The sequence below is a fragment of the Dipodomys ordii genome, unplaced genomic scaffold (assembly GCF_000151885.1).
Source record: "Dipodomys ordii isolate 6190 unplaced genomic scaffold, Dord_2.0 Scaffold64, whole genome shotgun sequence".
Lineage (NCBI taxonomy): Eukaryota > Metazoa > Chordata > Mammalia > Rodentia > Heteromyidae > Dipodomys > Dipodomys ordii.
In genome coordinates this window covers 1,303,413-1,329,740 of record NW_012267280.1, presented here as the reverse complement: position 1 = coordinate 1,329,740, position 26,328 = coordinate 1,303,413, and the positions used below count along the sequence as shown (strand labels likewise).

The 26,328-nt window shown below is 54.5% G+C and overlaps 1 protein-coding gene across 1 annotated transcript; it reads right to left on the bottom strand.

The window, feature by feature from the left end:
- Nucleotides 1–5,794: 5,794 nt before the first annotated feature.
- On the bottom strand, nucleotides 5,795–26,328 carry Sgta (small glutamine-rich tetratricopeptide repeat (TPR)-containing, alpha). The gene is made up of 12 exons (XM_013022902.1): nucleotides 26,274–26,328; nucleotides 16,553–16,688; nucleotides 15,704–15,810; nucleotides 15,386–15,470; nucleotides 14,450–14,549; nucleotides 12,060–12,164; nucleotides 11,216–11,354; nucleotides 10,684–10,746; nucleotides 9,351–9,388; nucleotides 8,636–8,725; nucleotides 8,425–8,545; nucleotides 5,795–6,812 (listed from the first exon to the last, which is right to left on the bottom strand). Exons 2-11 carry the CDS (start codon nucleotides 16,650–16,652, stop codon nucleotides 8,431–8,433), a joined length of 942 nt encoding a protein of 313 aa, XP_012878356.1. The 5' UTR covers nucleotides 16,653–16,688; nucleotides 26,274–26,328; the 3' UTR covers nucleotides 5,795–6,812; nucleotides 8,425–8,430.

Genomic DNA, 26,328 nt, shown 5'->3' with positions numbered 1-26,328 from the left:
GCGCGCCGCGGCCTGCGCCCCGCCCCCCACCGCGCCCATTGGCTGCTCCGAGCACCGCTGGCCGATACCCAAGTCTCATTGGCTTTTCTGGCTGACATTCATCCTGCGACCCCACCTCCCCACCAGCGGGAGAAAGTAGTTTCCTCCCGCGGAGCGGTGGACTCACCCACCAAGTGTCTCCGACGGGAAACATGGACCACCGAGCAATGGTTCCGGAAGGGTTTGGCTTTTTGAGCTGTCCAGGGGCGTCTGGTGCTGAATCCCGGCGGATCCGAGGGTTGGCGGGAGGGAATGGATTTCCTGAAAGAAACCAATTCGCGCACACCTGTAAGCCCAGCTATTCAGGAGGCGGAGATCTGGGGATCGAAGTTCGAAGCCATCTCGGACAGGAAAGTCCGTTAGACTCTTATTTTCATTAAGCAGCAAAAATCTAGAAGTGGATCTGTGCCTCAAACCCAGAGACACCACCCAGGCCCCAAGTTCAAGCCCCAGGGAATGGTCATCCAAACCTTACCGTAACTAAACGCAGGGGGTGATCTTGGATTAAATCCTGGCTAAAAAGTATGTTTTACAGCACATGTTAAGAGAAACTAAACTAATCTGAATATGGACTATACAATTAACAAGACTATGTATCTACATTTAATTTATCTCATTTTCCAGGTTTACAAATTGTAATGAGTTTATGTAAGAAAATGCCCTTGATGTTAGAAGGTGCACAGTGCAGGACACCTGGAAGACACATTTTCATTGCACAGAGAAATAGAATACCGTGGTGTATATACACACACACACACACACAGACACACACACAGAGATAAAGCAAAGTCAGCAAAATGTTAATTGGTGGATGTAGGTTGGGACTGTAAGGGAATTTATTGTGCTATTCTCACGGGTTTTCAAAACTTTTTTTTTCTTTTTCTTTTTGCTGGACGTGGGGCCTGAACTGTGGGCCTGGGCGCTGTCCCTCAGCTCTTCTGCTCAAGGCTAGCGCTCTACCACTTGAGCCACAGCGCCACTTCCGGCTTTTTTTCTTTTTGCTTATGTGGTGCTGAGGAATTGAACCCAGGGCCTCATGCATGCAAGCGCTGTACCACTGAGCCACCTTCCCAGCCCCAAACGTTTATATTTTAAACACTGAAAAAGTACTATTTTACAACCAAGTCAAGAATTTTGAGGGCTGGGAAGGTGGCTCAGTGGCAGAGTGTTTGCCTTGCATACATGGGGCCCTGGGTTCATTCCTCAGCACCACATAAGCAGAAAAAGCTGGAAGTGGCGCTGTGGCTCAAGTGGTAGAGCGTTAGCCTTGAGCTGAAGAGCTGAGAGACAGCGCCCAGGCCCAAAGTTCAGGCCCACGAATGGACCCAATAATAATAATAATAATAAAATAAAAACGTTTAATTTTAAATAAGCTTAAAAAAACTTGTGCATTGTGGCTAACACCTGTAATCCCAACTTCTCAAGAGACAGATATAGAGGATTTCTATTCAAAACCAGCCTATGGAAAAGCATCTGGGAGATGGCATCTCTAATTGAGCAGCAAAATGCCAGATTGGAGGCATGGTTCAAGTGGTAGAGGGCAGTGGTAAGCAAGAAAGATGAACAGACTTAAGGCCCTGAGTTCAAACCCTGTACCACAAAATAAAGAGGAGGAGGAGGAGGAGGAGGAGGAGGAGGAGGAGGAAGACATGAAGGGTAAAGAAGTTGCCCCAGGGCCAGTGCCTGCCCCACTATAATCCTAGCTATTTGGGAAACTGAGGTTGGGATGCTCATAATTTGAGTCCAGCCTGGGCAGAAACATTCACAAAATTCCATTTCAATCCATAGCTGGGCACAAGCTGTCATCCCAGGAGGACCGCTGTTCTAGGACAGCCTGAGAAGAAAAGTCGCCAAGACCCCATCTCAATGAAAGAAGACAGGTGTGGCGGTACATGCCTGTCATCTCAACTATAATGGGAAACCTAAAATAGGCAGACAGAGGTCCAAACTTGGACAGGAAATGAGACCCTATCTCAAAAATAACCAATGCTGCCGGGCACCAGTGGCTCACACCTGTAATCCTAGCTACTCAGGAGGCTGAGATCTGAGGATCACAGTTCAAAGCCAGCCTGGGCAGGAAACTCCGTGAGACTCTTATCTCCAATAAACCACTAGAAATCCAGAAGTGGTGCTGTGGCTCAAGTGGTAGAGTACTTGCCTTGAGCTGAAGAGCACACAGACAGCACCCAAGCCCAGAGTTCAAGCTCCACTGACAACTGACAAATAATAATAATAACCAATGCAAACAAGGGCTGGATGTGTGACTCATGGTTAGAGCATTTAGCTACCAAGTATATAGGCCCCAAGTTCAAACCTTTGCACTGGAAAAAGAAAAGTAAAAGAAAAAGAACTAGGTTGGTGGCAGGTCTTAGGTCACTGGGGGCTGATCTCAAAGGGGATTGTGGGACTCTGGCCCCTTTCTCTCCCTTTCTCTTCAGGCCATGGGATGAATAGCATCGCCCCACCCCACCCCACCCCTTTGCCACAGGAAGTAGCAACAAGACCAAGTGCCCATAGGTGGAAGCCTCCAGACTGAGCTAGACCTGGCCTAGAGGTTGAACTTGGGCCTGGGCACTGTTCCAGAGCTGCTTTTTGCTGAAGGGTAACACTCTACCACTTGCACCACAGAGCCACTTCTGGCTTCTTTTCTGAGTACTTTATTAGCAATAAGAGTCACAGACTTGTCTGCCTGGGTTGGCTTCAATTTGCAATGCTCAGATCTCAGTCTACTGAGCAGCTAGGATTACAGGCATGAGCCACATAATTCCCATACTTCCCTCTATGTCAACATGTCCATACGTTGAAGGGGGCATCGGAGGAGGACAGGGAACAGAAGGGAAAAGGAGAAGGAATGGAGGAGGGGGAAAGGAAGAACTTGCAGAGCACTTAAATATCCATGATCTGAAACACACGTTTCTGGTGGGGTTTGTGGGTCCATCTGCACCCTGGAAGCTGCCCCCTCTCCCCCTGTCCCACCCCGCCGCCATCGAGCAGCTTAGAGGTCCCTGTGCTGAGTACATCCTGGTGTACATCCCCATTGGAGCCAAGGCAGCCCGAAGGACCCTGGCTAGAATGGCATTTTCTCTTAGTTCTGGAAGGAGAGGCTTCTCTACAAGCACCAGGCCAGGTTTCAGCTGGGTTGGGTTCAGTATTAGGCCAGGCTCTGTCATTCAGTGCTGCAGACATTACTGCATTACTGAGGGAGTGTGCGCCCCCTGCTGGCCAGGCACGAGACTACCCAGCCCCTCATCCCAGAGGACAATGGGAGGACTCGCCGCTATCAAATTCTAAAATGCTCATCAATTTTGCAAGCTGAGGGGTGTGATGGGGAGGACCACTTGAGGTTGGGGTTTCAACTGATTTCCCCTCCCAATACGGAGACTGGGTGCTCTCCCTTAGCTTTTATTGTTGTTCAAGGCTGGCACTCTACCACTTGAGACAGTCTTTTGCTGGCTCATTGGAGATAGATCTCATGGACTTTCCTGCCCTGGCTGGCTTTGAACCTTCATCCTCAGACCTCAACTTCCTGAGTAGCTAGGTGTGAGCTACCAGCACCAGGCATCAACTGATCTGTTTGGGGGTGACATTTTCCTGCAGAGAGAAACATTCTAGAGCCTCATGAGCTAATTACTTTTGCTGGTAGCCAAATGTTTCAGGACATTGTGTGTTCTGTTTGTCCAGGGCCTCCTGTTCACAGGCAGGGGTGCAGGGCGGGGTCTCTGCCCGCTGGGCCCTGGGTATACAAGGTGGGTCCTTTTTTGCGTGTGCCCCAATTCTAGGCCAGAAGCTCCCCAGGCTGTAACAGCCATGTGTCCCAGATGTGGCCCAGCATCTGCTGAGATTTGCAGCAGCAATCAGCAATTTTGCTCCAAGGTCATGAACAAGCCACAGCATTGTCAGACCCCACCCCAGGGCCCATCATGAGTTACATGAGCACAGGTTTAATTGACGGGGGGGGGGGGGGGGTTGGCTCTGTTCAGTACATTGATGTAACCCCATTGGCAACATGTGGTCTCACGTAGCAGTGATCTGGCTTGCTGTGGCCAAGTTACATGAAGGAGGCCTGGATGCTGGTGGGGGAGAACAGTGTCTCCTTCCACAGTGTTCTCCCTGCTGTGTCCCCTGAGTGTTGAGTCTGGGGTGAGTGGGGAAGAGGTGACTGGGAGGGGGGAAGCAGGATGGGAGGTGGACGGAGGACACCAGGAAGCCCTGAAACATGCAAGCTGATGGAGAGTAATGGAAATATGCTGGTGTTGGTCAGTCGTGGGGCTTGAACTCTGGGCCTGGGCGCTATCCCTCAGCTCTTCAGCTCAAGGATAGCACTCAAGCCACACTGCCACTTCTGGTTTTCTGGTTGTTTATTAGAGATCAGAGTCTTATAGCCTTTTGTGCCCAGGCTGGCTTTGAACTGTGATTCTCAGATCCCAGCCCCCTGAGTAGCTAGGATTACAGGCGTGAGCCACTGGCGCCTGGCTGGCTGGTATTCTTGAGCACCCCTTCAGGGCAGGTTTCCACACAGGTGCACCAGTCCACATGACTGCTTAACAAACAAGGGGTGGAAAGAGGTCAAGAAGGGGGCCACACAGATGGGACCTGAGGCCTCACGGCATGCTCTGTCCTAGGGGACGCCCATTTGGTGCCTGGCAACACCAGGACGTACGGCAGATTTTGCACACACCCTCATCAGAGGGCTCTAGATGCTAAGGGTCTTTGTATGCAAGGTCACCTGGCTGGCTGGGTGTCTGGACACTGCTGTGAGGAAAGGGGTCCCCTGGCTCATGTGAGCCATACATGTCAGGATACACAGGCATGTATCCTGGTGGCAGGTGGGAATGGAATAAGGATTTTGTACTTTGGTGCCAATACTGGGCTTGAAACTCAAGGGGGCTTCAAACTCAAGGCTGGTTGGGCTGGCGTGGCTCAGTGGTAGAGTGCTTCCTTGCCTCTCATGCATGAAACCCTAGGTTCAATTCCTCAGCACTACATAAACAGAAAAAGCTCGAAGTGGTGCTGTGGCTCAATTGATTGGAGCGCTCGCCTTGAGCTGAAGAGCTGAGGGACAGCGCCCAGGCCCAGAGTTCAAGCCCACCACTGACCAGAAACTAAAAAACAAGGCTGAAGCCACAGCTCCATTTGTAGGCTTTCTTTTCACCAGCCCTGGGGCTGAGTGCTGTCTCTGAACTTTTGCGCAAGGCTAGCACTCTACCACTTGAACCACAGCACTACTGGTGCCAGGGCCAGCTGAGCAGCACCCATGGGCTCCCCCACCCCATGCCAGAAGCTCACTGGTGATCTTCCCTGTCACCAGCGGGAGCTGACAGCAGGTAATGCTGCCCCCCAAATCCACCCCACCTGAGCTGTCTGGCATGTCCAGGACTGCGGGCGGACGGGCGGGCTACCAATACCAGCTGTACCCAACTCTGCTGTTCCCCGGCCAGGTGGACTCTGGCTAGACGGTAGGCACCTTGGGATTCTGGGAATGAAAAGTGGGCCTGGCCAGCAGGACCCCTCATATCCCTGGTGACAGGTATGGAGTTCATGAGCAGCTTGGGTGTCGCACATGCCCATGCTTACCCCGTAACCCTTGTGTGCCAGTGTTGCCCATGGGGACGCAACGGGGGCCTCGCTATAGACTATGGCTCAAACCTGGACTCGGTGGTACGTGATGGGGAAGGACTGGCCAGGCCTCAAGGTGGCCACAGGCCAGCGGTGCTGGGGGGGAGGGCAAGTGACACTCAAAGATCAACGCAGGAGCAACAGAGGTCATGATGTCGCTTTATTCCACATCCATTGCCTCAGCGTGGAGCGTGTGGCCAGCCCACCCCATGGGGCTTGGTAGCGGCTATGGCCCCTTCCTACCGGCTACCTATGCACACACACACACACACAGTTCTGCCTCTACCTTGCACATGGCTACACACGGCCCTGACTGCCACCATGGAACCACCACAGGGACATCATGGTGGCCACGTTTCCTGGACAGGCTTTTCCTCCCTGGACACAGCTCTGGTGACCTTCTCAGGGCTGAGGGGTGGTGCAGGAGTGGGGAGCCCTCGGAAGGTCCCTGGGCCTGCTGGACACCTGCAGGGTTAGGGCTGTGGGAGGGGACGCAGGCAGGCCAGGATGTCCTGGTCTGTCCGCTGGGCCCCGGGGACAGAAGGTCACGCATCGCTATTGGCCATGAGGGCTGGACCAGGAGGTGGGACAATGGCCGCATGGCTATCTGCACATGCGCAGCAGGAAGGAGCTGCTGAAGCCGTCCTGTGTCCACGAGGCTCAATGTGCAGAAGCCGCGGTTGCCGAGCAAGCACCCGCGTGGTCCTGGGAAGCTGGCGCCCAGGCCGGGCTGGCAGTGAGCGCTCTTGGGGGCCCAGGCCGGGCCCAAGGTCTACTCCTCAAGTCCTGGCCCCCGAGGCCACAGGTGTGTGCCACGAGGCTCCTCGTCACACCTGCCACTTCCCCGAGTCACCAAAGGAAGTACTCCGGGATTCTAGAAAAATTCTGGAACAACTGGGGCTGGGGGGGAACCAGTGCTGGTCTACACTCAGCTTGCTGGCTCGGCTCTCAACGCGGGACTGGGCGGGAAGAGGAGTACAAAAAGGGAGGAGGGAGGGCAAAGAAAAAAAAAAAAAACAAAAACCGGGGACGGGGGAGCCATTTAACATGCAGGTCCAACTTCTTTCTTTTTCTCTCTTGGGCAGTCCGACGGGAGAAAATGGCAAAACACCAGAAGGCTGCCAGCAGGCCGGGAAGGACAGGATCGGGCTGGATGGCTGCAGGAAGATGGACACACATGTCGTTAAGAGCTGTGGCGGGCTGGGAGACCACGCCTGAGAAGGGACTCTCAGGGTACAGGCTGGACTGTCAAAAACTCGAGTCAAAACAATGTCACAGACACCGATGGTCACGAGGATGGCAGCTGCTGTGTGGCCCACAGCACATTATCCAGAAAGTTCTAACAAAGCAGGCATGGATGCCATTGAGGGCACAAGGCACCAGCTTGGCAGACTGAGAACAACTGTGCTTTATTCAAAAGCTAATGAACAAGAGGAGGGCTGGCCAGATACAGAGGCGAAGCCTGGCGTGGATGTGCACGCCTCTCATCCCAGCGATGGGAACCTTACAATGGGCAGACTGTGACCCAGCGGCAGACTCCGCCTCAAACACAGCCTCCATAGCCGGGCGCTGGTGGCTCACGCCTGTGATCCTAGCTACTCAGGAGGCTGAGAGCTGAGGATTGTGGTTCAAAGCCAGTCCAGGCACGAAAGTCTGTGAGACTCTTATCTCCAATAAACCACCAGAAAACCAGAAGTGGCGCTGTGGCTCAAGTGGTAGAGCACTACCCTTGAGCTGAAGAGCTGAGGGACAGTGCCCAGGCCCATGACCAAACAACAACAACAACAAAAAAAAAAACAGCCACCACGAAGGCTAGAAGCATGGTTCAGTGGCAGAGCAGCTGCGTAGATTGCAGGAAGCTGAATTCAAACTCCAGTACCAAAAAGAATTTTTAAAAAAGGAAAAAAAAAAAGGAAGAGAAAAATCACCTAGAAGGAAAAATATCCAAGACATATATATATAAATGACATTCACTCTGGGTGGAAAAATTAGGGCTATGTTTGCAGCTTCTTGTTTTGTTTTCTAAATTCTTCTAAAGTAATCATGGCTAAAAAAATTAACTGCGGGCTGGGTATGGTGGCTCATGTCTATAATCTCAGTTACCTGGGAAGCAGAGATCATTAGACTCAATCTGTGGCTAGTTCAGCAAAATGTTACCAAAACCGTTTCAATCAGTAAAGCAAGACATAGTGGTAGACATCTATAATCCCAGCTAGAAAAGAGACGTAGGCCAATTAAGGTCCAATCAGCCCCTGGTAAAAACATGAGACCCCATCTGAAAAGTATCAGAAGGAAAGAGGTCTGGGCCCTATCTAAAAATAACCAGATCAAAAAAAGGCTGGGGGAGGGACTGGGAAGGTAGCTCAGTGGTAGAGTGCTTGCTTTGCATGCAGGAGGCCCTGGGTTCGATTCCTCAGCACCACATAAAGTAGAAAAAGCTGGAAGTAGTGCTGTGGCTTAAGCTAGAAAGAAAGGCAGGGGATGTGGCTCAGAGGTGAGCACCAACCTAATAAGTACAAGTCAAGCTCAAATCTCAGACTGCAAATGAAATAAAGCATGTATAGTGTGTATGGGGCGGGGGGTCCTATCCGAGCCGGTCTCTGCCTGGGGTCCCTGGGCCATGCCAGCTGAGCCTGTGTGCACCCACTCAGTACAGGCGAGCAAGAAGTGAGAGCTGCCGCCTGTGACCCCATCTGTTCTGGGTGAGCCAGTGTGGCCAGCCCTCGCCCCAGCCCCCACTTCCCATCCACACAGGCCCCAGGCCCCCACCTGCCGTCACTCCTGCTGCTCATCGTTGCTGGCGCTGGGGGTCCGGCTGCGGATCTGACTCCTGAGCTGCTCAATTAGCTCCGGGTTCTGCTGCTGCATTTGCTGGGCGAACTGCTGGCCCCTGGAGGACAGAGGTGCGGTGCGCCTGGGGATGCGCTCTTCTGTGCCCCTCTTCCCACCCACGGCCCCTGCTCCCGCCAGCCCCACTCACGCCTGGATCAAGCTGGCCAGGTCCGTCTGCGAAGGACTGGTGCCCGGAGTTCCTAAGGGGTTGTGGCTGCCAGAAATCATCCCGGACATGCTGCAGGAGAGCGGGCAGGCGGGAAAGTGAAGCCTGGGGGTGGGGGGGGTGGCCTGGGAACCCCAGCCCTTCCCAGGCAGGAGTCTCCATCTGGCAGCCTCAAGGCCCGCACCCCACATCCCAGGCCCTGGGTTCCATGGCTTTCCCAGAAAGGACCACTTTTGGCCCAAGGACAAGGGGCCTCAGCAGAGCAGCTGACTCCAGAGGACACTGGTGGCCTGTGCAGACGCTGGCATGGAACTGGGGGAGAAGGGCGGTGCCTAGCTCCTGCAGTGCCCAGGACACCCCACAAAGGACCCAGCCCCACACATCAGCAGTTCTGGGGCTAGGAAACAACCAGCAATCTCACGGCCATGGCCAATCCCAGAGGACTGAGGACACCCCATTTTCAGACCAGGAGGAATCCAGAGACAGAGAGTGAAATCGTGGGGGATAGGGAAGGACAGGGTGATGCTCATGGGGCAGATATTCTTTTTTGGTGAGGTCAAAGAATGTTCTAGAACAAAATTAGGAACCCAGTTGCATGCCACTATGAGTGGCCTAAGTGCCACCAAACTGCTGCATATTTTACCACAACAGAAAATAAAGACAAGACAGGAGAAGAGAGGCCGTGGCCGGCACTTACAGCTGCTGGAGTTGGGGGGTGTTCATCAGGTTTGATGCCTGGAAAAGTGAACAGAGAGTCTAAAATGAGGGGCTCCCAACATGCTTTTATTTTTTTGTCTGTCATGGGCTTGAACTCTGGGCCTGGGCGCTCTCCCTCAGCTCTTCAGCTCAAGGCAAGTGCTCTACAACTTGAGCCACAGCGCCACTTCCGGTTTTCTAGTGGTTTACTGGAGATAAGAGTTTCACAGACTTTCCTGCCCAGCTGGCTTTGAACCTCAGTCCTCAGATCTCAGCCTCCTAAGTAGCTAGGATGACAGGCGTGAGCCACCGGCGCCCGGATTCCCAACACACTTTGATTTCCTCCTTGAAACGGGCACTCACTGCTTGTTACCCGGGCTGGTCTCAAACTCAGGACCCAAGGACATCTTCCCACCTCCTCATCCTGCATGCCGGGATGGCAGGGGTGGTCACCATGCCTGGCTGCCGTGCTGGTACTGGGGTTGTCTGGACTTGGCCTTGTACTTCCTGGACAGGCACCCTTCTGCGTGAGCCATGACCCCAAGATGCGTTGCTTGAGCCACCCCTTGGCCCTTCCCTGAACTGGTTCTGTTTGGGGTAGGGTTTCACTTTATGCCCAGGCTGGCCTGCCATCCTCCCACCATTGATTCCCTGGGTGGGTGCGGAGTACCCAGCCACTGATGGAGATGGGAGATTTGAGAATTTTTATGCCTGGCCTCGAAAGCAGTCCCAACCTGCACCTCCAAGTAGCTGGGATCACAGGCGAGTCTTGATCCCCAGCTCCTGCAGCTCAACACCCCTTTTCCTCCCACCCCCAGGCTGGGGCGGGGGTAGCTCCCTCACTGGGGGATGGGACTAGGAACATCCTTGGCCTCCCCAGCCACAGGGCATGTGAGCCCCGCACTGCGCATGGCCGCCCCAGGGTGATCTGCCGGCTGACACTAGGTGCGAGTGGCAAGGCTGCGTGCCAGTGAAGCTTTGCTTACAGAAGCTGCTGGCCCTGCAGCACTGAGGATGGGATGCCCACGGGAGGGTGGGGGCTGGCTCCTGCACCCCACAATGGAAGACACTTGCTAGGTGCATCCCCAGCGCCCCGCAGCATGGAGCCTCACAGAAGAGCAGCTCTGGCTGGTTCTTCCTCTGCCAGCCACAGCTCTGGCAGTGCAGGCCAGGGTACCCTACGGTGTCACCTTGGGGTGGTCCCTGCACCCTAGCATCTGATCCTGTCTTATGTGCTCAGCGCCTCAGGAGGGGACAAGCGTGTTTAGCACTGGGTGTGGGGGTGCCAAGGCGGGGAACACTGTCAGGAAGACAAGGATGGGGCAGGACATTACCATGCTCATAAAGCTGGGGTTGTTGAGCAGGCCAGCGATGTCAAAGGTGCCCATACCGCCAGTCTGGGGAGAAGAGAAAGGGGGGTTAATGACATGCATGACCCTCATGGGCAGGCCCTGGGGTGAGCAGCCAGGCCTGGCAGTCATGGGGTGCAGAGCCTGTGGGCCTGGTTGGGTGCAGAGACGGGTTCCTCACAGAGCACCTGGTCCTGCAGGGCAAACCACCCCACACGCAAGCACACCAGGGCAGCAGCCGCCCCAGCCCCTCCGAGTCCACATCCTGCAGGGCTACTGCCAGCCCCACGCCCACAGCCCGTCCAAGTCACTCCACCAACTTGTCCCAAGTCCCAAAAGGGCAGCCTGCAAACCCATGGGGCCACGGCCCTCCATCCCTGCTTCCCTGTACCTCCTGACCAACCTGGGCTCCCCAGGTGCCCCATACGTGCCCTGCCTGTGTCTGGGCATCCAGAGACCCATGTACCAAGAGACCCACCCAGCTGGGACCCACCGCGGGCACCATGGCGGGGCTTACGGGACTTGGCGCCTCCCTCAGCTTCAGCTCTGCGATCTTGAGGTTGGACTTGTACGTCTCGTTGTCGGGGTCCAGCTCCAAGGCCTTCTTGTAGTAGGCCACGGCCTCGGCGTGCTTGTTCAGGCTGGACAGCGCCAGGCTGGGGGGTAGGGTGGGGGTGGGGCGGGCATGGTGAAGGACCCACAGATGGCCTTTCCCAAGTCCTTAGCCTGGTGGCCCCCAAGACACGGCAAGCGGGGTCCAGGCAAAGGTGGAAGCAGATGGAGTGCTAGAAAAAGCTTTAGCCTTTGTTCCCTCTATCCTGAGGAATAGGTTTTTTGTCAGTAGTGGGGCCTGAACTCTGGGTCTGGGCGCTGTCCCTCAGCTCTTCAGCTCAAGGCTAGTGCTCTACCACTGGAGCCACAGCGCCACTTCCAGCTTTCTGCTGATTCATTGGGGATCACAGTCTCACAGACTTTCCTGCCCGGGCTGGCTTTGAACCGCAATCCTCAGATCTCAGCCTCCTGAATAGCTAGGATGACAAGCATGAGCCACCGGCGCCCAGTTTTTTTTTTTTTTTAATCTCTTGGGCTACCCCTGGGTCTCCAGTGGACCCAATGAGATCCCCCCCTGGCCTGGGGATGGGCTTCAGAAAGAGTCAATGAGCAGGATGGAACTTGCAGCTGAGAGGCTCAACCTGATTCAGGGGTGGCAGGCACCTCGTGGTGACCCGACCAAGTGCCTCCCCGAGCTCCGTGGTCCAAGCCACCAAATGACCAGAGTCCCAAGGGGCTGCAGAGACCCTGTCCCCCAGGGCCAGTTAGGCCAGTGTCTGCAGGTGCGGGGAAAGGGGCGCCCGGCTTACCCCATGCGGCCGTAGGCCTTGCTGTAGGCAGGGTCGATGCAGATGGCACGCTCGCAGTCCTGCACGGCCCCTGCATAGTTCCCCAGCTTGCTGTAGGCTGCGGCTCTGCAGACACAGAGACAGAGGCCTGAGTGGGGGCCACCTGTGAAACGGAGCTTGGGGGCTTCCATAGAGAGGGGCACAGACATCAGGTGCGCTGAAGATGGAGGCTCCAGGAGGCTATGCACCATTATGTAGACATGGAGACCCAAGCTGTCCCGCAGAGGCAAGCGGCCAGGGCCCAGGGCCCAGAGCCCACCCAAGTCAGGGGACCAGGTTTTGGGGAGGCCCCAAAGCCAGTCCGCTAATTCCAGCATGCACTGCAACTACACCCCACACATGTACGCTTGGGGGTAGTAGAGTGGAGAGTAAAGAGCCCAGCCATGCCTCAGTATCCCCCTCTGCATCTGAGCATCTAGAAAACCACCCACCAAGAGGATGGGGCAAGTTCGCAGAATCAAGTTAGTCAGTCTTCCCAGGGTAAGGCCTGGCAGGACTGTGCTGCCCCACAGTCACGTGAGCACATAGCCAAACAATGAGCACTTGGGGAGGACCGTGGGACGGCCCAGCCACGACCTTCCACGGCAGCCCGCAGCCCCAGAGGGGATGAGCTGTTGGGGCAGAGGTGGGGGAGCTGTTCAGTGTCTAGTGATTGCCCAGCAGGGGCGCTGGGCTGGTCCCCAGCACCTCAAAGAAAGCACAGTTGCTGAGCGCTGGATGCTCACGCCTATAATCCTAGCTACTCAGGAGACTGAGATCTGAGGATCACAGTTCAAAGCCAGCCTGGGCAGGAAAGTCCATGAGACTCTTATCTCCAGTGAACCACCAGAAAACTGGAAGTGTTGCTGTGGCTCAAAGTGGGAGAGTGCTAGTAGCCTTGCGCAAAAAGCTCAGGGACAGTGCCCAGGGTCTGGATTCAAAGCCCATGACCAACAGAAAAAAAATTTGAAAGAAAAGAAAGAAAGAAAAAGAAAAAAGGAAAAGGAAAGAAAGCAGTCTTCAATCAAGGGGACCCACTCCTAGACGCCTGGGGAAAGCCAAGCCTGTGGACAACAGTGAACCTTACGCTCTTTCCCACGTAGATAGAAGAATAAAGGCTACATTATACACTAGGCATCTAACGGTGGACAAAAAGCTGTGCAGATGCAGCCTTTGCCTCCCCTCTCTCTAGAAGCCAAGCTGATAGAAATATTTTGGGGCTGTGGTGCACTGAGGCTGTAGAGAACAAGTCCACGGATGAAGAGAGCGGGCTGACACTTGACAGAGCTCTGAACCTTGAAACGCATCCCTGCCTGGCTAGCCCCCATCCGAGCCGCACCCAGGCTCCGGCACTGGTCATTTCAGTTTTCTTTGTTGTTGTGACGAAGTGTCACTGGGCAGCCAGGTTAGCCTAGAGCTCCTGCTTCCTTCCTGCCTTAGATTACTCACACATGTGGCTGCCAGACCTGGCTTCCTGTGATTTCAGACCCTGGGAACCTTTGCCCCTGTCACCAGAAGCCAAGGATGGACAAGGTCTCAAGAGAAGGAGAGAAGTGATTGGTGACATTAGAGGCCTCAGAACAAAGGGAACTGCACAGCTGCCATTTTGTGTCAGCAGAACACTAAGGGCAGGCCAAACACCGTACCTCCGGCCTATAATCCCACCTACTCAGGAGGCAGATACTGGGAGGAGCCAAGTTCAAGACCAAAAAGTTAGCAAGACCAGTATCTCAACCAATAAGCCAAGCGTTGTAGTTTGTACCTGTAATCCCAGAGGCATAGGCATAATCTAAGACTATCTCCTGATAAAAATGTTAAGACCCTGTCTGAAAAATAACTAAAGCAAAGAAAGGGCTGGGAATGTGGCACAAGTGGTAGAGAACCTGCCCAGCAGGCATAAAGTTCTGAGTTTAAATCACAATACCACAGGAAAAAAAGAAAAAGTGAAAAGCGGCTGTCCCAGGGTATGATCGGTTAATTTGGCAAATATCCTGAGGCCTCTTCCACGGGCTCTTGGTCACAGCCCTGGCACCAGACAGACAACTCTGTATCTGTTTCCCACTTCATTCCCATGGTCAAGAAAGACTCGGAAGACTGCGACAGGGCTCTGGGTTGCTGGGCTTCTCCATGAAATTAGAGGTCTGGGACTGGGGAGCTTGTCAGGAGCTGGGGTGAGGCTGGGGAGCTCCTCATGGCCCTGAGAGCCTGGGTTCCATGCTCAACACTAAAGGAAAGACAAACACACTACTTTCACTCATAGCAGCAAACCTATTTTCTATGAATATGCAGAATGCCCTGAAACAGCTTGAAGTCCTGTGACTGTCCTGGTGCCCTGTCCCCCATTCCTCCATCCTGGCCTCCGAGGCCTGTACCTGTTGCAGAAGTACACGGCGTTGGCAGGATTGAGCTCAATGGCCTTTCCATACAAGTGGATAGCAGCTTCGAAGTTCTCCACCTTCATCTGCTCGTTTCCTGCAAGCATACAGATGGGTGTACAGAAAGAGAAACCCTCAGAGTTCACCCACAGCATACTGAAGACCTGGTCATTATTGTTCTGGGGTGGCATGTGATCCCACAAGCAACAGGTGATCCCCAAGACAGGATTGGCCCAGAGCCTCTTTTGTGTTGTGCTCTGGAAATAGCCCAAGCAAACAGCCAGCCTCCACCATGTAGTGCTCCCTCAGATCCTCAGCAATGGTCCAGGGCCCCTGATGACTGGGAGTGTGCATATGTCTAGTATGCAAGCGTACATGCGCGGATGCATGCATGTGCCCGCAAACACACATACAAACTCTCTTCCCACTCTGTTATGGCTGGGCATATTCCAAGGCCCCCAGTGACCAGAAGCGAGTGTGCCTATGTCTAGAACACACACACTCTCTTCCCTCTGCTGTGGCTGGGCATCTCCATGTTTTTACTATAATCTGGACCTCACATGCCATCAGACTTTAAGGTAGATTTCAGCAGCTTTCAACACACTGTTGTATGGCTGCCACCTCTGTGTGCTGCTGTGTGGTGACCCACACTGTAGCGTGGGTCGGCCTCGCCCTGTTCCTGGCTGTGTGCTGCCTTAGGGTATCCAGAGGTATCAACTGTGTCCCCTCCTGTGGCCTCTGGCCGCAGTGAGCTATGGCGCTGCAGTCTGGCTGCTGCTTTCCTTTTCTTTAGACAAGTGTACAAAAGCCCAAGGCCGATCCCAGGCGGTCACACCGGGCCCCCTCTGCACACCCTGGCCCTTAAACACTGTCCACGTCCCTGAGGGCACACCGGCCACCGGCCAGCACCGGGACGGAACTACTTCCCCATACCTTCCGTTTTGAGGCGCTCTGCCTCCGCTGAGTCCTCATCAGAAGGCGGGGTGTGCTCGGAAGGCCTCTGATCCTGCGGCTTCTCCTGCGCAGAGGGCGAGATGACCCACTGTGCCCCTGGCCCAACCCACCCCTCAGCCTCACCCCTCACCAAGTGCCACCAGGAGCTGCCAGGCTCCGAGACTCAGGACGAGGGCACTTCTAGTCCTACCCGATGATGAGAAGGGCAGCATCCCTCTCAGCCCGCGGGTCCCGATCTCCAGGGAGATGCAGGTGACACACAGCCACCGCTGCTTTTCTCTTTGGGATGGGGCTCACCTTGCCACTGGCAGCTGCTTCAAATAGTTCAGGAAGAGTTTGGGGGAGTGCCAGGTCAGTGTCCTCCACAGTCACCCCGAAGGCCGTCTCCAGGCACTGGATGGCGACTGCAAGAGAAGACGGGGTACTTCCACAGTGCCCATGTGGGCTGGGCATGACAGTCTTCCCAGCCCCGATGCAGGGGTGACACTGTGCCCCAGGGTCCCCAGTACACCTGCAGCAGGTGCCCCTCAAGCTCCTGGCCCTGGACATCTTCCTCCTGCCAACCTCCTATCACCCAGGGCCGCTGGATGAGCCCGCACAAGCTGACACCAGGGCAGGCAGCAATGCACAGGGACTCAGGGAGCACCTCAGGGTCCCCTGTAGGGGTCACATGTCACCTGCTGAAGGGCAGCAGGGGTGCAGCCTGGGCTGAGACAGGAGTCTGAGGTCACTTGGATGTCCCTCGACACCTGCACTGGACTGTCACGTGCAGGACAGGAAACATCCAGGGAGCCCTGTCCCCTCAGCCACACAAGTCAGGAAAGGCCTCAGTGAGCAGGCCACACCCTAACCCCAGGTAAAACTGGGGGGCAACCATGTCCACCGCCTCCCGACCAGAAAGGAAAGAAGGGCTTGAACTAGAACCTACTGCCCAAGGCTGTCCCCAGCACTGAGACCCAGTACTGCAGGGAGGACCAAGCGGACAGACAGGATGATGGGCACAGTGGGCTGAGAGGTAAGCAGAACATTGCGGAAGCACCACTCAAAGACTGTTCTGGAAGCATTGTGAAGATTACCAACCCCAGAGCTCAGCCTGAAGCGAGTGCATGGCACTGTGTGGAGGGTCCTATGATCTGGAGTGCCTACCTTCCAAGCTCTCCTGGGCATCGGACGAGAGCCCTCCGTGCCGGAGCTGGTCCTGCAGGAACCGGATGATGGCGTAGGCCAGGCGCTTCCGGTTGTCCATCTTGAGGCAGGCAGAGGCAACACAGGTGTTCAGGATCTACGGGACAAGCAGGCATGATGAGCTCTCCTCCCTGCAGGGCCCCTGCCCAACCTGCCACCATGAGAGCCACACTAAATGGCCAGCCAATTCCACACCACGCTCCACCAAGGTAGGCGCATGCCCATGTTACAGAGGGGGCGGGGGGGGGGGAGAGGTGTTCTGCCCACATACCCAGAATGACCTGGTTCCAGTGGCTGCGATGGCCAAACCTGCTGCCTCAAGACAGCCCTTTCCTCAGTTTAGCTCACTGTGAAATGTCACTCAACAATAAACCAGCACCTTGCACAGCCAGAAGTGTGTGGCTGCTCTCTGGGACCTTCAGGCCCCAGGGCTGAGATGCACCCTGCTTCTTACTTCCTGCTCAGGTCCACAGCCTCCTAGTTTTCCCAGCAAAGCTACCGAGTGACATCAGGAGAGTTCTGGAATGCAGAGACGCAGCCCATGGACGGCTCTTTCCTTACACGATGACCATGGGCGCCTGTGCTCCCCGTGTAGGCAGGGAATGCCACACAGGCCTGGGACTCACTGCCCGCTGCCTGGCAGTGCCACCGCAGGTTGGCTCGGCTTCCAAGCCAGTAGGCGACACGGGCATTCTGACTGACCAACATCTAAGGGCGGCAACAGCAGCTGGGGCGGCCTGGTCCTGGATGGGGTATCCCAAGCCTCAGCCCCAAACCCGAAACAGGGACCTCATTTGGAAACAAGGACTATGCCGGTGGCACAAATGGTCCTGGTGACACCACAGAAGGACACATAGACACGCAGAGCGGGCGGGCGAGCGAGCGGAGGAGGTGGTAGAGGCACAGACGCGGCGTACGAGGGTCCCGGCAGGCGGCAGAGGCTGAGGCCTTCCTGGGGGCTCCATGGGAGCGAGGCCTGCCCATGACGGATTCCAGGCCTGTGGCCTTATTCTCAGAGAACTGACCCCCTGGTACGTGGTCATCTGATGGCCATCCAAGCCTAGACATAGAGAATGGGCTGGGCCAGCTCGGGTCACTAATCAGGGCTGGGTATGGAGCCCAGGAGCTCAGGAGCGGGCACCCTGGGGCCTGAGGAGCCTAAGTCCACATATGTAATGGGATGGAGAAACCCCATCATGGCTGCTGTGATGTCAGGGGACACTAACCAAAGTCCCCAGGCCCTAAGTTCTCAGCATCCTGCAGGCCCATCACCAACACAAACAGGGCTCGGGGTACAGCTGTGTAGGTTGTGTGAGCCTCTGTCCCTGGTGGCGATCAGCTCCCTCCCAAGCACTGGCTCCCAAGTGTTCAGCTGAAGCATCCAGGTCCCCAGGGTGGGAGCTGGCTCTGGACAAGTCCAGGCCATGTTGCACATCACAGCAGCAACGAGAAGGGCTCCTTAGGGATGGAGGCACGGGGCACCTGGAGTGTTGCGAGGCCTGGCAAAGGACAGAAGCCTGGGCCATCTGCACCTGTGCGTCTCATCTCCCTTGCTGGACCCAGCAGGCAGGGACAGGGCTGGCCCTTCCAGTCCACTCGCAGGGCTCTGGGGTGGCCCAGGCAGGCGGAGTAGTAGGCAGATCTGAGATTCAGGAATAAGTGAGGGGCTTCCATGAGAAGTGGGCTGACTTCAAACTGCAATACTCAAATCTCAGCCTCCTGAGTAGCTACGATTACAGGCATGAGCCACCAGCACCTGACCAGGAGACTCTCATCTCCAATTAGCCACCAGAAAACCAGAAGTGGAGCTGTGTCTCAAAGTGGTAGAACACTAGCCTTGAGGGAAAAAGCTCAGGGACTGCACCCAGGCCCTGAGTTCAAGCCCCAGGAGAACATGGAGCTAGATGTTGCGGGGAGAGGGGAGGAAGAGGAGGAAACACCACATTAGGACAGAGGCAGAGATGGGGCAATACTTGGACAAGCTCATCCGCCACCCGGATGCGGGACAGGCCCTGGAGGGAGCCATCCCGGATCCCGGGTCTCTGGCTCTGCTCCTCAGGCTCCAGGGCGTGTGCCGCTGTGCCAGGGTGGCCAGCGAGGCTGGCAGCGTTGGGATGGGCACTGCAAGGCCCAGTCCCCACACAGCTTTCAGCAGCAGGGTGGCCCTATTTTTAGAAGAGGGCCTGGGACTGTGCCCAGGGTCGGCCGAAAGGACGCATGGACTACGAACACAGATACAACCACATGTCCACTCATGAAGGATGTGGCCCACAGACAGGTGGGATGACTGGCTGTGCACCCCCAGGGACCCAGGAGCCAGCCACTCGGCCTCCCTAACAGAAGGAAGCTCATACCACAAACTAAATGTCCACTTTAATCACCAATGGCCAGGCAAGCACACCTGCACACTGATGCACGCAGGCTCCGTGTGAGGAAGGGCACACACACAGGAGGAGGGACCCAGCGCTCTACCACCTGAGCCACAGCGCCACTTCCGGTTTTCTGGTGGTTAACTGGAGATAAGAGTCTCACAGCCTTTCCTGCGCAGGCTGGCTTTGACCCGTGATCCTCAGATCTCAGCCTCCTGAGTAGCTGGGATAACAGACATGAGCTACTAGCGCCGAGCCATTTTGTTCATTTGTTTTGAGACAGGGCCTGGCTTAGGCTCAAATGATTCACCTATCTCAGCCTCTTGAGTACTGGGATGACCAGCATGGTACAGTGCCTAGCTTGTCAGACAAGTTAACAGGAGCCAACTTCTATAGGCACCTGTGGCTCTCCTCACCCACTTCACCCACTGTGCTCAGCAAAACTGGGTGTGGCACCCCCTTTCAGACCATTTTACTCTTTGTGCAATGGTTTTGCATGGTGGTGAGTGTTCTAGGGACACTGGGAGGTACTGTAGTTGTCACAACTGGGAGCTCCTGGCGTGGAGGCGGCGGCGGCCAGGGTGCTGCCCTGGACACCCACTCCAGGGACCCATCACTAGAAGGCACTCCACACCTTACATCAGCTCCCTCCACCCTGCCCTCACCTCCCCCCACCCCCACTCCCCCAGCACTGGCCATTGGCGCTTCACAGATGGGAGACATGACAGGCAGGACAGGATCAAACCCACAGCAGCCTGACCCGGCTGCACTTCCCCTGACACCCATGCTATGTCTATGTCTTGCCCTTAGAAATGTCCCCAGCAAGGCAAATGACCTATGTCCCCTTAGAAAGCAACAATCAGTCCTCCTGCCTGCAGTGCCCAATGGACCGCTCAGCCTATCCAGGAAGTTGCCAGCAATAAAGTACGTGGATGGTACACAGCAAGGTCAAGGACGCAGACACTTTGTGGATCTCAGAATACACAAGGGATCAGGACACTGTGGTTCACATCTGTAATCTTAGCCAGTTAGGAGGTTGAGATCTAGAGGACTCCAGTTTGAGGCCAGCTCAGGCAGAAGAGTTCAACTTACCAGACAAAAGCCAGGCTGGTGGCATGACTTAAGTGGTTGAACACCAGCTTTGAATAAAGCTGAGCAAGTACAGGGTTCAAATCGCAGTATTACCACCACAAAAATGGGGGTGAGAGGGCTGGGAAGGTGGCTCAGTGGTAGAGCGCTTGCCTTGCATGCCTGAGGCCCTGGGTTCGATTCCTCAGCACCACATAAGAAAAAAGCTGGAAGTGGCGCTGTGGTTCAAGTGGTAGAGCGCTAGTCTTGAGCTGAGGGACAGCGCCCAGGCCCAGAGTTCAGGCCCCACGACCGGACCCAAAAAAAAAAAAAAAAAAAGGGGGGGTGAGAGAAGCCAGAAAAAGGCCACTAGGTGGTAGCCACCTGCAGAACCAGCACCCAGAAAGCAGAGACAGGATTGTGAATTCCAGGCTAGGTTGGGGTCTATACTGAAACTGACAAGACGCCCCCATACACACACACAAAATCACCCTGTTTATGACCCCACTGGTAAGAAATATCTACAAGTGAACCAGGGCCTGGAGAAGGAGGTGGGAAACTGCTCGTGGAGATGGTATTTCCTTGAGGGTAATGGAATGTTTTAGAATTAAGAAGTGATTCTGCATAACCTTGCATTGCATACATTAATTAAATCTCGATTTTTAAAAAAGTTTGGGGAAAGCCCCAAAGAGTTACTCACTGTGCAGCTGAGGAGAGAATTCTAGAGGCCAGGGATGAGGAAGGGCCAGGGCCCAGAGTGCAAACGACCAGCCTCAGAACCCAGGGTCTACTTGGACACAGCCAGGCTCATGAGGCTCATCCACAAGAAGCTAAGTGGACCCTCAGAGGTAAAGCAATCTGCCTCAGCAAACAGGGCTGAGTGAAAACTAGACAAGTCCAAATGCAAGAGTGCTGCTCACTGGACACTATGTTAAAAATGAAAATTCAAGCTGGGCGCCGGTGGCTCACGTCTGTCATCCTAGCTACTCAGGAGGCTGAGACCTGAGGATCACAGTTTAAAGCCAGCCCAGACAGGAAACTCCATGAGACTCTTATCTCCAATAAACCACTAGAAAACCAGAAGTGGTGCTGTGGCTCAAGCAGTAGAGCGCTAGCCTTGAGCTGAAGAGCTGAGGGACAGCCCTCAGGTCCAGAGTTCAAGCCCCAAGACTGGCTACATAAATAAATAAGTGAAATGAAATTAAAATAATTTTTTAAAAACCACAAAAGAAACCTAGAAGCCAGGCACTGGTGACTCACACCTGTAATTCTAGCTACTTAGGAAGCTGAGATCTAAGGATCATGGTTCAAAGCCAGCCCAGGCAAAAAAGATTATGACTTTTTTGTTGTTGTTGTTGTTGGTTGTGGGGCTTGAATTCTGGGCCTGAGCCCTCAGCTCAAGGCAAGCGCTCTACCACTTGAGCTACAGCACCACCTCCTGTTTTCTGGTGGTTAATTGGAGATAAGAGTCTCAAGGACCCGGGCTGGCTTTGAACCATGATCCTCAGATCTCAGCCTCCTGAGTATCTAGGATTACAGGCGTGAGCTACCGGGGCATAGCTAAGGCCATGACTCTTATCTCCAATAAACTACTCAGAAAAAGCTGGAAGTGAAGCTGTGGTTTAAGTGGTAGAGATTGAGCTTTGAGCACAAAGAGACTCAGGACCAGCACCCAGGACCTGAGTTCAAGTCTAGTACCAGAAAAAAAAAAAAAAAGAAAGTCTGCTCATCTCCAAATCCAAAGGCCTATGTAAAATGCCAAAATAGTTTCGACTTACATAAGCTTTTTCTTTTAAAAGGACTGTTTCAAATGACAGCATTATTCTCAATAGTGAAGAGGTACAAATTTAGTGTCTATGGACAAATGGCTGAATGGAAACACACAGTGCGGTCCACATGCATGCTGGAATATTACGCAGCTGTTAAAAGGAATGGAGCTCTGACACATGACTACAACATGGAAGGACTGTGAGGACACGGTGCTCAGTGACACACACAGCAGACACAGGATACCTGCTGCAGAACTCCATTCCCAGGAGCTCCAGAGACAGAAAATAGGATAGGGTTCCTAGGGACGAGAGGGAGGGAAGTTGGTTTTGAATGGGGAGAGAGTTTCAGTTTGGGAGAATGGAAGGTTCTGGAGATGGATGATGAGGACAGCCACCCGGCTGTGTGGCTGCACTTGATGACATGCACTTCACATGGTTAAAATGGTGACTCACCTGTAGAGTAAGTACAACCACTAGATGTGTGCCCAAGTCTATAACCCTTCCTTTGGTTGGGAACCTGTAACTCTAGACTGGGTTCTTTTGTCTAAGACAAAGGCCAAGCACCGGTGGCTCATGCCTGTAATCCTAGTCATTCTGGAAGCTAAAATCTGAGTATCACAGTCCAAGAAAGAGTCTGTGAAACTCTTACCTTAATGAACCACCAGAAAGCCAGAGCTGGAGCTGTGGCTAAAGTGGAAGAGCACCAGCCTTGAGTGGAAAAGCTCAGAGACAGTGTCCAGGCCCTGAGTTCAAGCCTCAGCCACAGCAAATACATGAATACATGCACAAATAAATCTAGGTCAAAGGCCAGCTCTGGACAGGTTTTGAGGAAGTAGTTTCCACATTTCTAGAAATTTCACAAAGACTGGCTGGGAGGATGGCTGCACCTGCCTTACCTACCTCAGATCTGGAGCAAAGGTAAAGACCTGGAAGGCTGTGGGAGAGGGATCACAGGCTCTGCCCCAGCGGCGATCCACTGGGACCGTCCCAGATGCAGGCCACTCGGAGGGCCTTCCTCTTTGGAAAACCTGGAGTGTGAAAATCTGAGTGTGTAGAGTAGGGGCCATGAATTCCCTCCAAGCACTAACAGATCTCTAAGGAGGAATCCTGAATGTTAGCCTGGCTGAGCTTGAGCTGTGAGCATGGAACGGGGCGACATGGATGGCTGAGTGTCCTACACAATGTTGGCAGGCCTCAGTTCCCAGCCCTAGCGCCTGGGCGCCCTTGCACACATGGCACGCAGGCCCAGCCTTGTTCCCGCAAGGCAGCTTGCTTTTGTGAAGAAAGCTTTGTGAGCACACACAAGCTGCCTCTGGCTGTTGAACATCTGTGGCAGAGCTGGGTGGGGGTGAAGGTCAAGACCTGAGGCCCCGGGCCCAGGGAAGGTGGCTCAGTGGTAGAGTGCTTGCTTTGCATGCATGAGACCCTGGGTTCGATTCCTTAGCACCACATAAACAGAAAAAGCCAGAAGTGGTGCTGTGGCTCAAGTGGTAGAGTGCTAGCCTTGAGCTGAAGAGCTCAGGGACAGCACCCAGAGTTCAGGCCCCACGACCAACCAAAAAAAAAGACCTGAGGCCCAGGAGGGTGCTCTGGGGAGCACCTGTCTAGGAGCAACTCCACTAGCAGAGCTACTGGGCCCCTGCCACAGAGGTTGTAACATCCAGGGCAGGTGGGCACGGTAGCTGGGAAGGGCCACCTGGAGCAGGCCCAATTCTGGAGGTTGGACAGGGGAGGTCAGGAACCTGCAATCGTAACGCCTTGCATTCTGCAGCTGGCACTCCCTGCCTTGCAAACTGAGCAGCTGGCCCTAGCCTGGCCAACAACTGTGGTGAGATCTGGAGAGCAGTTTCTTCTGGATGAACATGGCTATCCTGGCCTCAACCCAGGGTCCCCAGGGGACTAGACAGACACCCCCCCCAACATTGTATCCATGGCCCCAGTCCTGCTGGGGCCTCAGGACACTGCCCACACTGAAAACCACCCAGAGCAGAAAGAAGAGTTCCCAAAGCTGGGGATCCCAAACTCACATGGCTGCCCCCTTGCCCAGGTGTCCTGACATCTGGTAGAGGCAGGGTACAGGCTGAATGTTTTGTCACAAATAATTAACTCAAGGTCTCCACCTTGCCCAATGGCATCTCGGACTGCCTCAGTCTCCCTCCTGGCCCCTGTAAGGGGCTGAGTAGCATCCCTGGGCTTTATGCACTCCACAACAGGACTTCCCTAAGCTGTGACAACCCCAGGTGTCCCCAAACATCATCAAAGTGTCCTAATTCAAGAGTGGGGGAAAGACGGGCTCCAGGTGAGGCTGGGGCAAACTTGTGGCCCAGGAATTTCTGAATAGAAGTTTCCAGAAGAAGCCAGGCACCGGTGGCTCACACCTGTCATCCTAGATATTCAGGAGGCCGAGATCTGAGGATTGTGATTCAAAGCCAGCCCAGACAGGACTTTAGTCCAGGAGACTCTTATCTCAAATGAACCACCAGAAAACCAGAAGTGGTGCTGTGGCTCAAGTGGTAGGGGGCTCTCCTTGAGCTGAAGAGCTCAGGGACAGTGCCCAGGCTCAGAGGACAAAAGAAAAAGAAAAAAAGTTTCCAGAAGATGGCCATTCAGTATGTTGGGCCTCAGAAGAGCACTGTAGCAGATGCCCATGATCCCAGGTTAAGTGTTGTCCTTAGCACTCCAGCCTGGGAAGCTGTGGGAACACAGCCCCTCCCTCAGTGGGGAGGCCCAGACAGTGCCCAAAAGTGGGCACCCCACTTTTCACACCCAGCTTTAGCTTTTCATACAAGTAGGGGATCACCTGGCCCTTGTACTGGGGGGAAGACACTGTGATTTCTGCCACACACACCCCCACACACACCCCAGGACTGCTTCTCTGTTCACTGGCATCTCCAGCAAGGCCTGACTCTTCTTGAGTTGTGTTCCCCGACCCTGGGCACAAGTACCTGGCAACAAGTGGCCTGCACAGACATCATCAGATCACTGACAAATTCAGAGCCACATGATCAAGTTCTAATGGGAGATCATTTCTCTTCGGCCCGTTTCCTCCTTGGTACAAGATAATAAAACGGCTAGTTGTGGCTCACAACTGTATTTCAAGCTACTTGATAGGAAGAGATCAGGAAACAATGGTTCAAGGGTAGCCCAGGCAAAAAGTTAGTGAGATATCACCCCCTCACCCCTCCCACCCCCACCCCCGGCATCTCACCATCTCAACTATCAAGTCAAGGTGTTGGTACATGGCCTGCAATCCCAGGCAGAGGTTAGGAGAGCTTAGGAAGAGAGCTTCAAGGCAGCCCAGACACAAATGTAAAACCCTACTGGAAAAATAATGAAAGCAAACTTGGTTAAAGAAAGTAGTGCAGGGCTGGGAAGGTGGCTCAGTGGTAAAGCGCTTGCCTTGCATGCCTGAGGCCCTGGGTTCGATTCCTCAGCACCACATAAGCAAAAAGAAAGAAAGGCCGGAAGTGGTGCTGTGGCTCAAGTGGTAGAGCGCTAGCCTTGAGCTGAAGAGCTGAGGGACAGCGCCCAGGCCCAGAGTTCAGCCCCCATGACAAAGAAAGAAAGAAGGAAAGAAAGAAAATCACTGTTGAGAAGATAGACAAAATAAGATCAAGAGAAGCGAACAACCAAAAACAGTTAAAAGCATTCCACCTCACTGAGGCAGACATCCCAGGTCTTAACAAAAAAATATTGCCAGCCTCTAGTAAGCGCCCATCCCGCAGCCAGGCACCCGACAGCCATGCAACCTCGACATGACGCTGAGAGACTTACACTTTCACAGGGAATCAATCTACAGAGGGAAAGCCATCTGCCCGAAGCCAAACAGCCAGCCAGTGAGAGGCAGTGGCAGGATGGTCCTCAATCCCACATGTCTCCACTTTACTTCCACATACACAAAAAGACCCTACATGTGAACCAAGCCTAAAAACGGCTTTTCTTTTTGTTGTTTTTCTTTTTTTGGGGGGGGGTAGGGGGGAGTCCCATTTTTGTGCTGGGCTACATAGGTTAAATCCACTCAGGCAGAGATTGTGATTCGGTCCAGTTTAGAGATGGAGAAACTGAGGCTTTGAGCAGGCTGGTTCTGAAAAGTCAACCCAGGGGAAAGTTGAAGCGCGGAGACAAACGGGGGTCCCCCGAGCTTGAGGGCCCGAGTTTCCAGGCGGGAACAAACGGGGGTCCCCCGAGCTTGAGGGCCCGGGCAGCGGGCGCCTTCCCTCGCCGCCGCACCCCGCGCGGTCCTCTCCACAGGCCCGCGCAGCGGCACGGTCGGGGCCGCCCTCGACGCCGCCCTGCCTCAGTTTCCGACGCTGCCCTGCCTCAGTTTCTATTCCGCGCCGCCCACTCACAGGATGGACCCGACGCAAAGACGTCGGCCTCACACCTTCCTCCCCTGACGGGCTCCTGAACCCCAGAAAGACCCCAGCTGCAGATAAGCCGGCCCACCCGACTCACCACAGAGCGCCCCTAACTCACCTCACAAGCGACCGAACCCCGACCCACCGACGGCTGCGCCTGCGCACCGTGGCGC

What these genes read in the sequence shown, in the direction of transcription:
- Sgta (XM_013022902.1), bottom strand. Translation starts at nt 16,652, where the DNA reads ATGGACAACCGGAAGCGCCTGGCCTACGCCATCATCCGGTTCCTGCAG. An exon ending in GCCGTGTACTTCTGCAACAG is followed by an intron (nt 12,165 to 14,449) that starts GTACAGGCCTCG and finishes CTGTGTCTGCAG; the next exon opens with AGCCGCAGCCTACAGCAAGC. An exon ending in TGAGGGAGGCGCCAAGTCCC is followed by an intron (nt 10,747 to 11,215) that starts GTAAGCCCCGCC and finishes TCTTCTCCCCAG; the next exon opens with ACTGGCGGTATGGGCACCTT.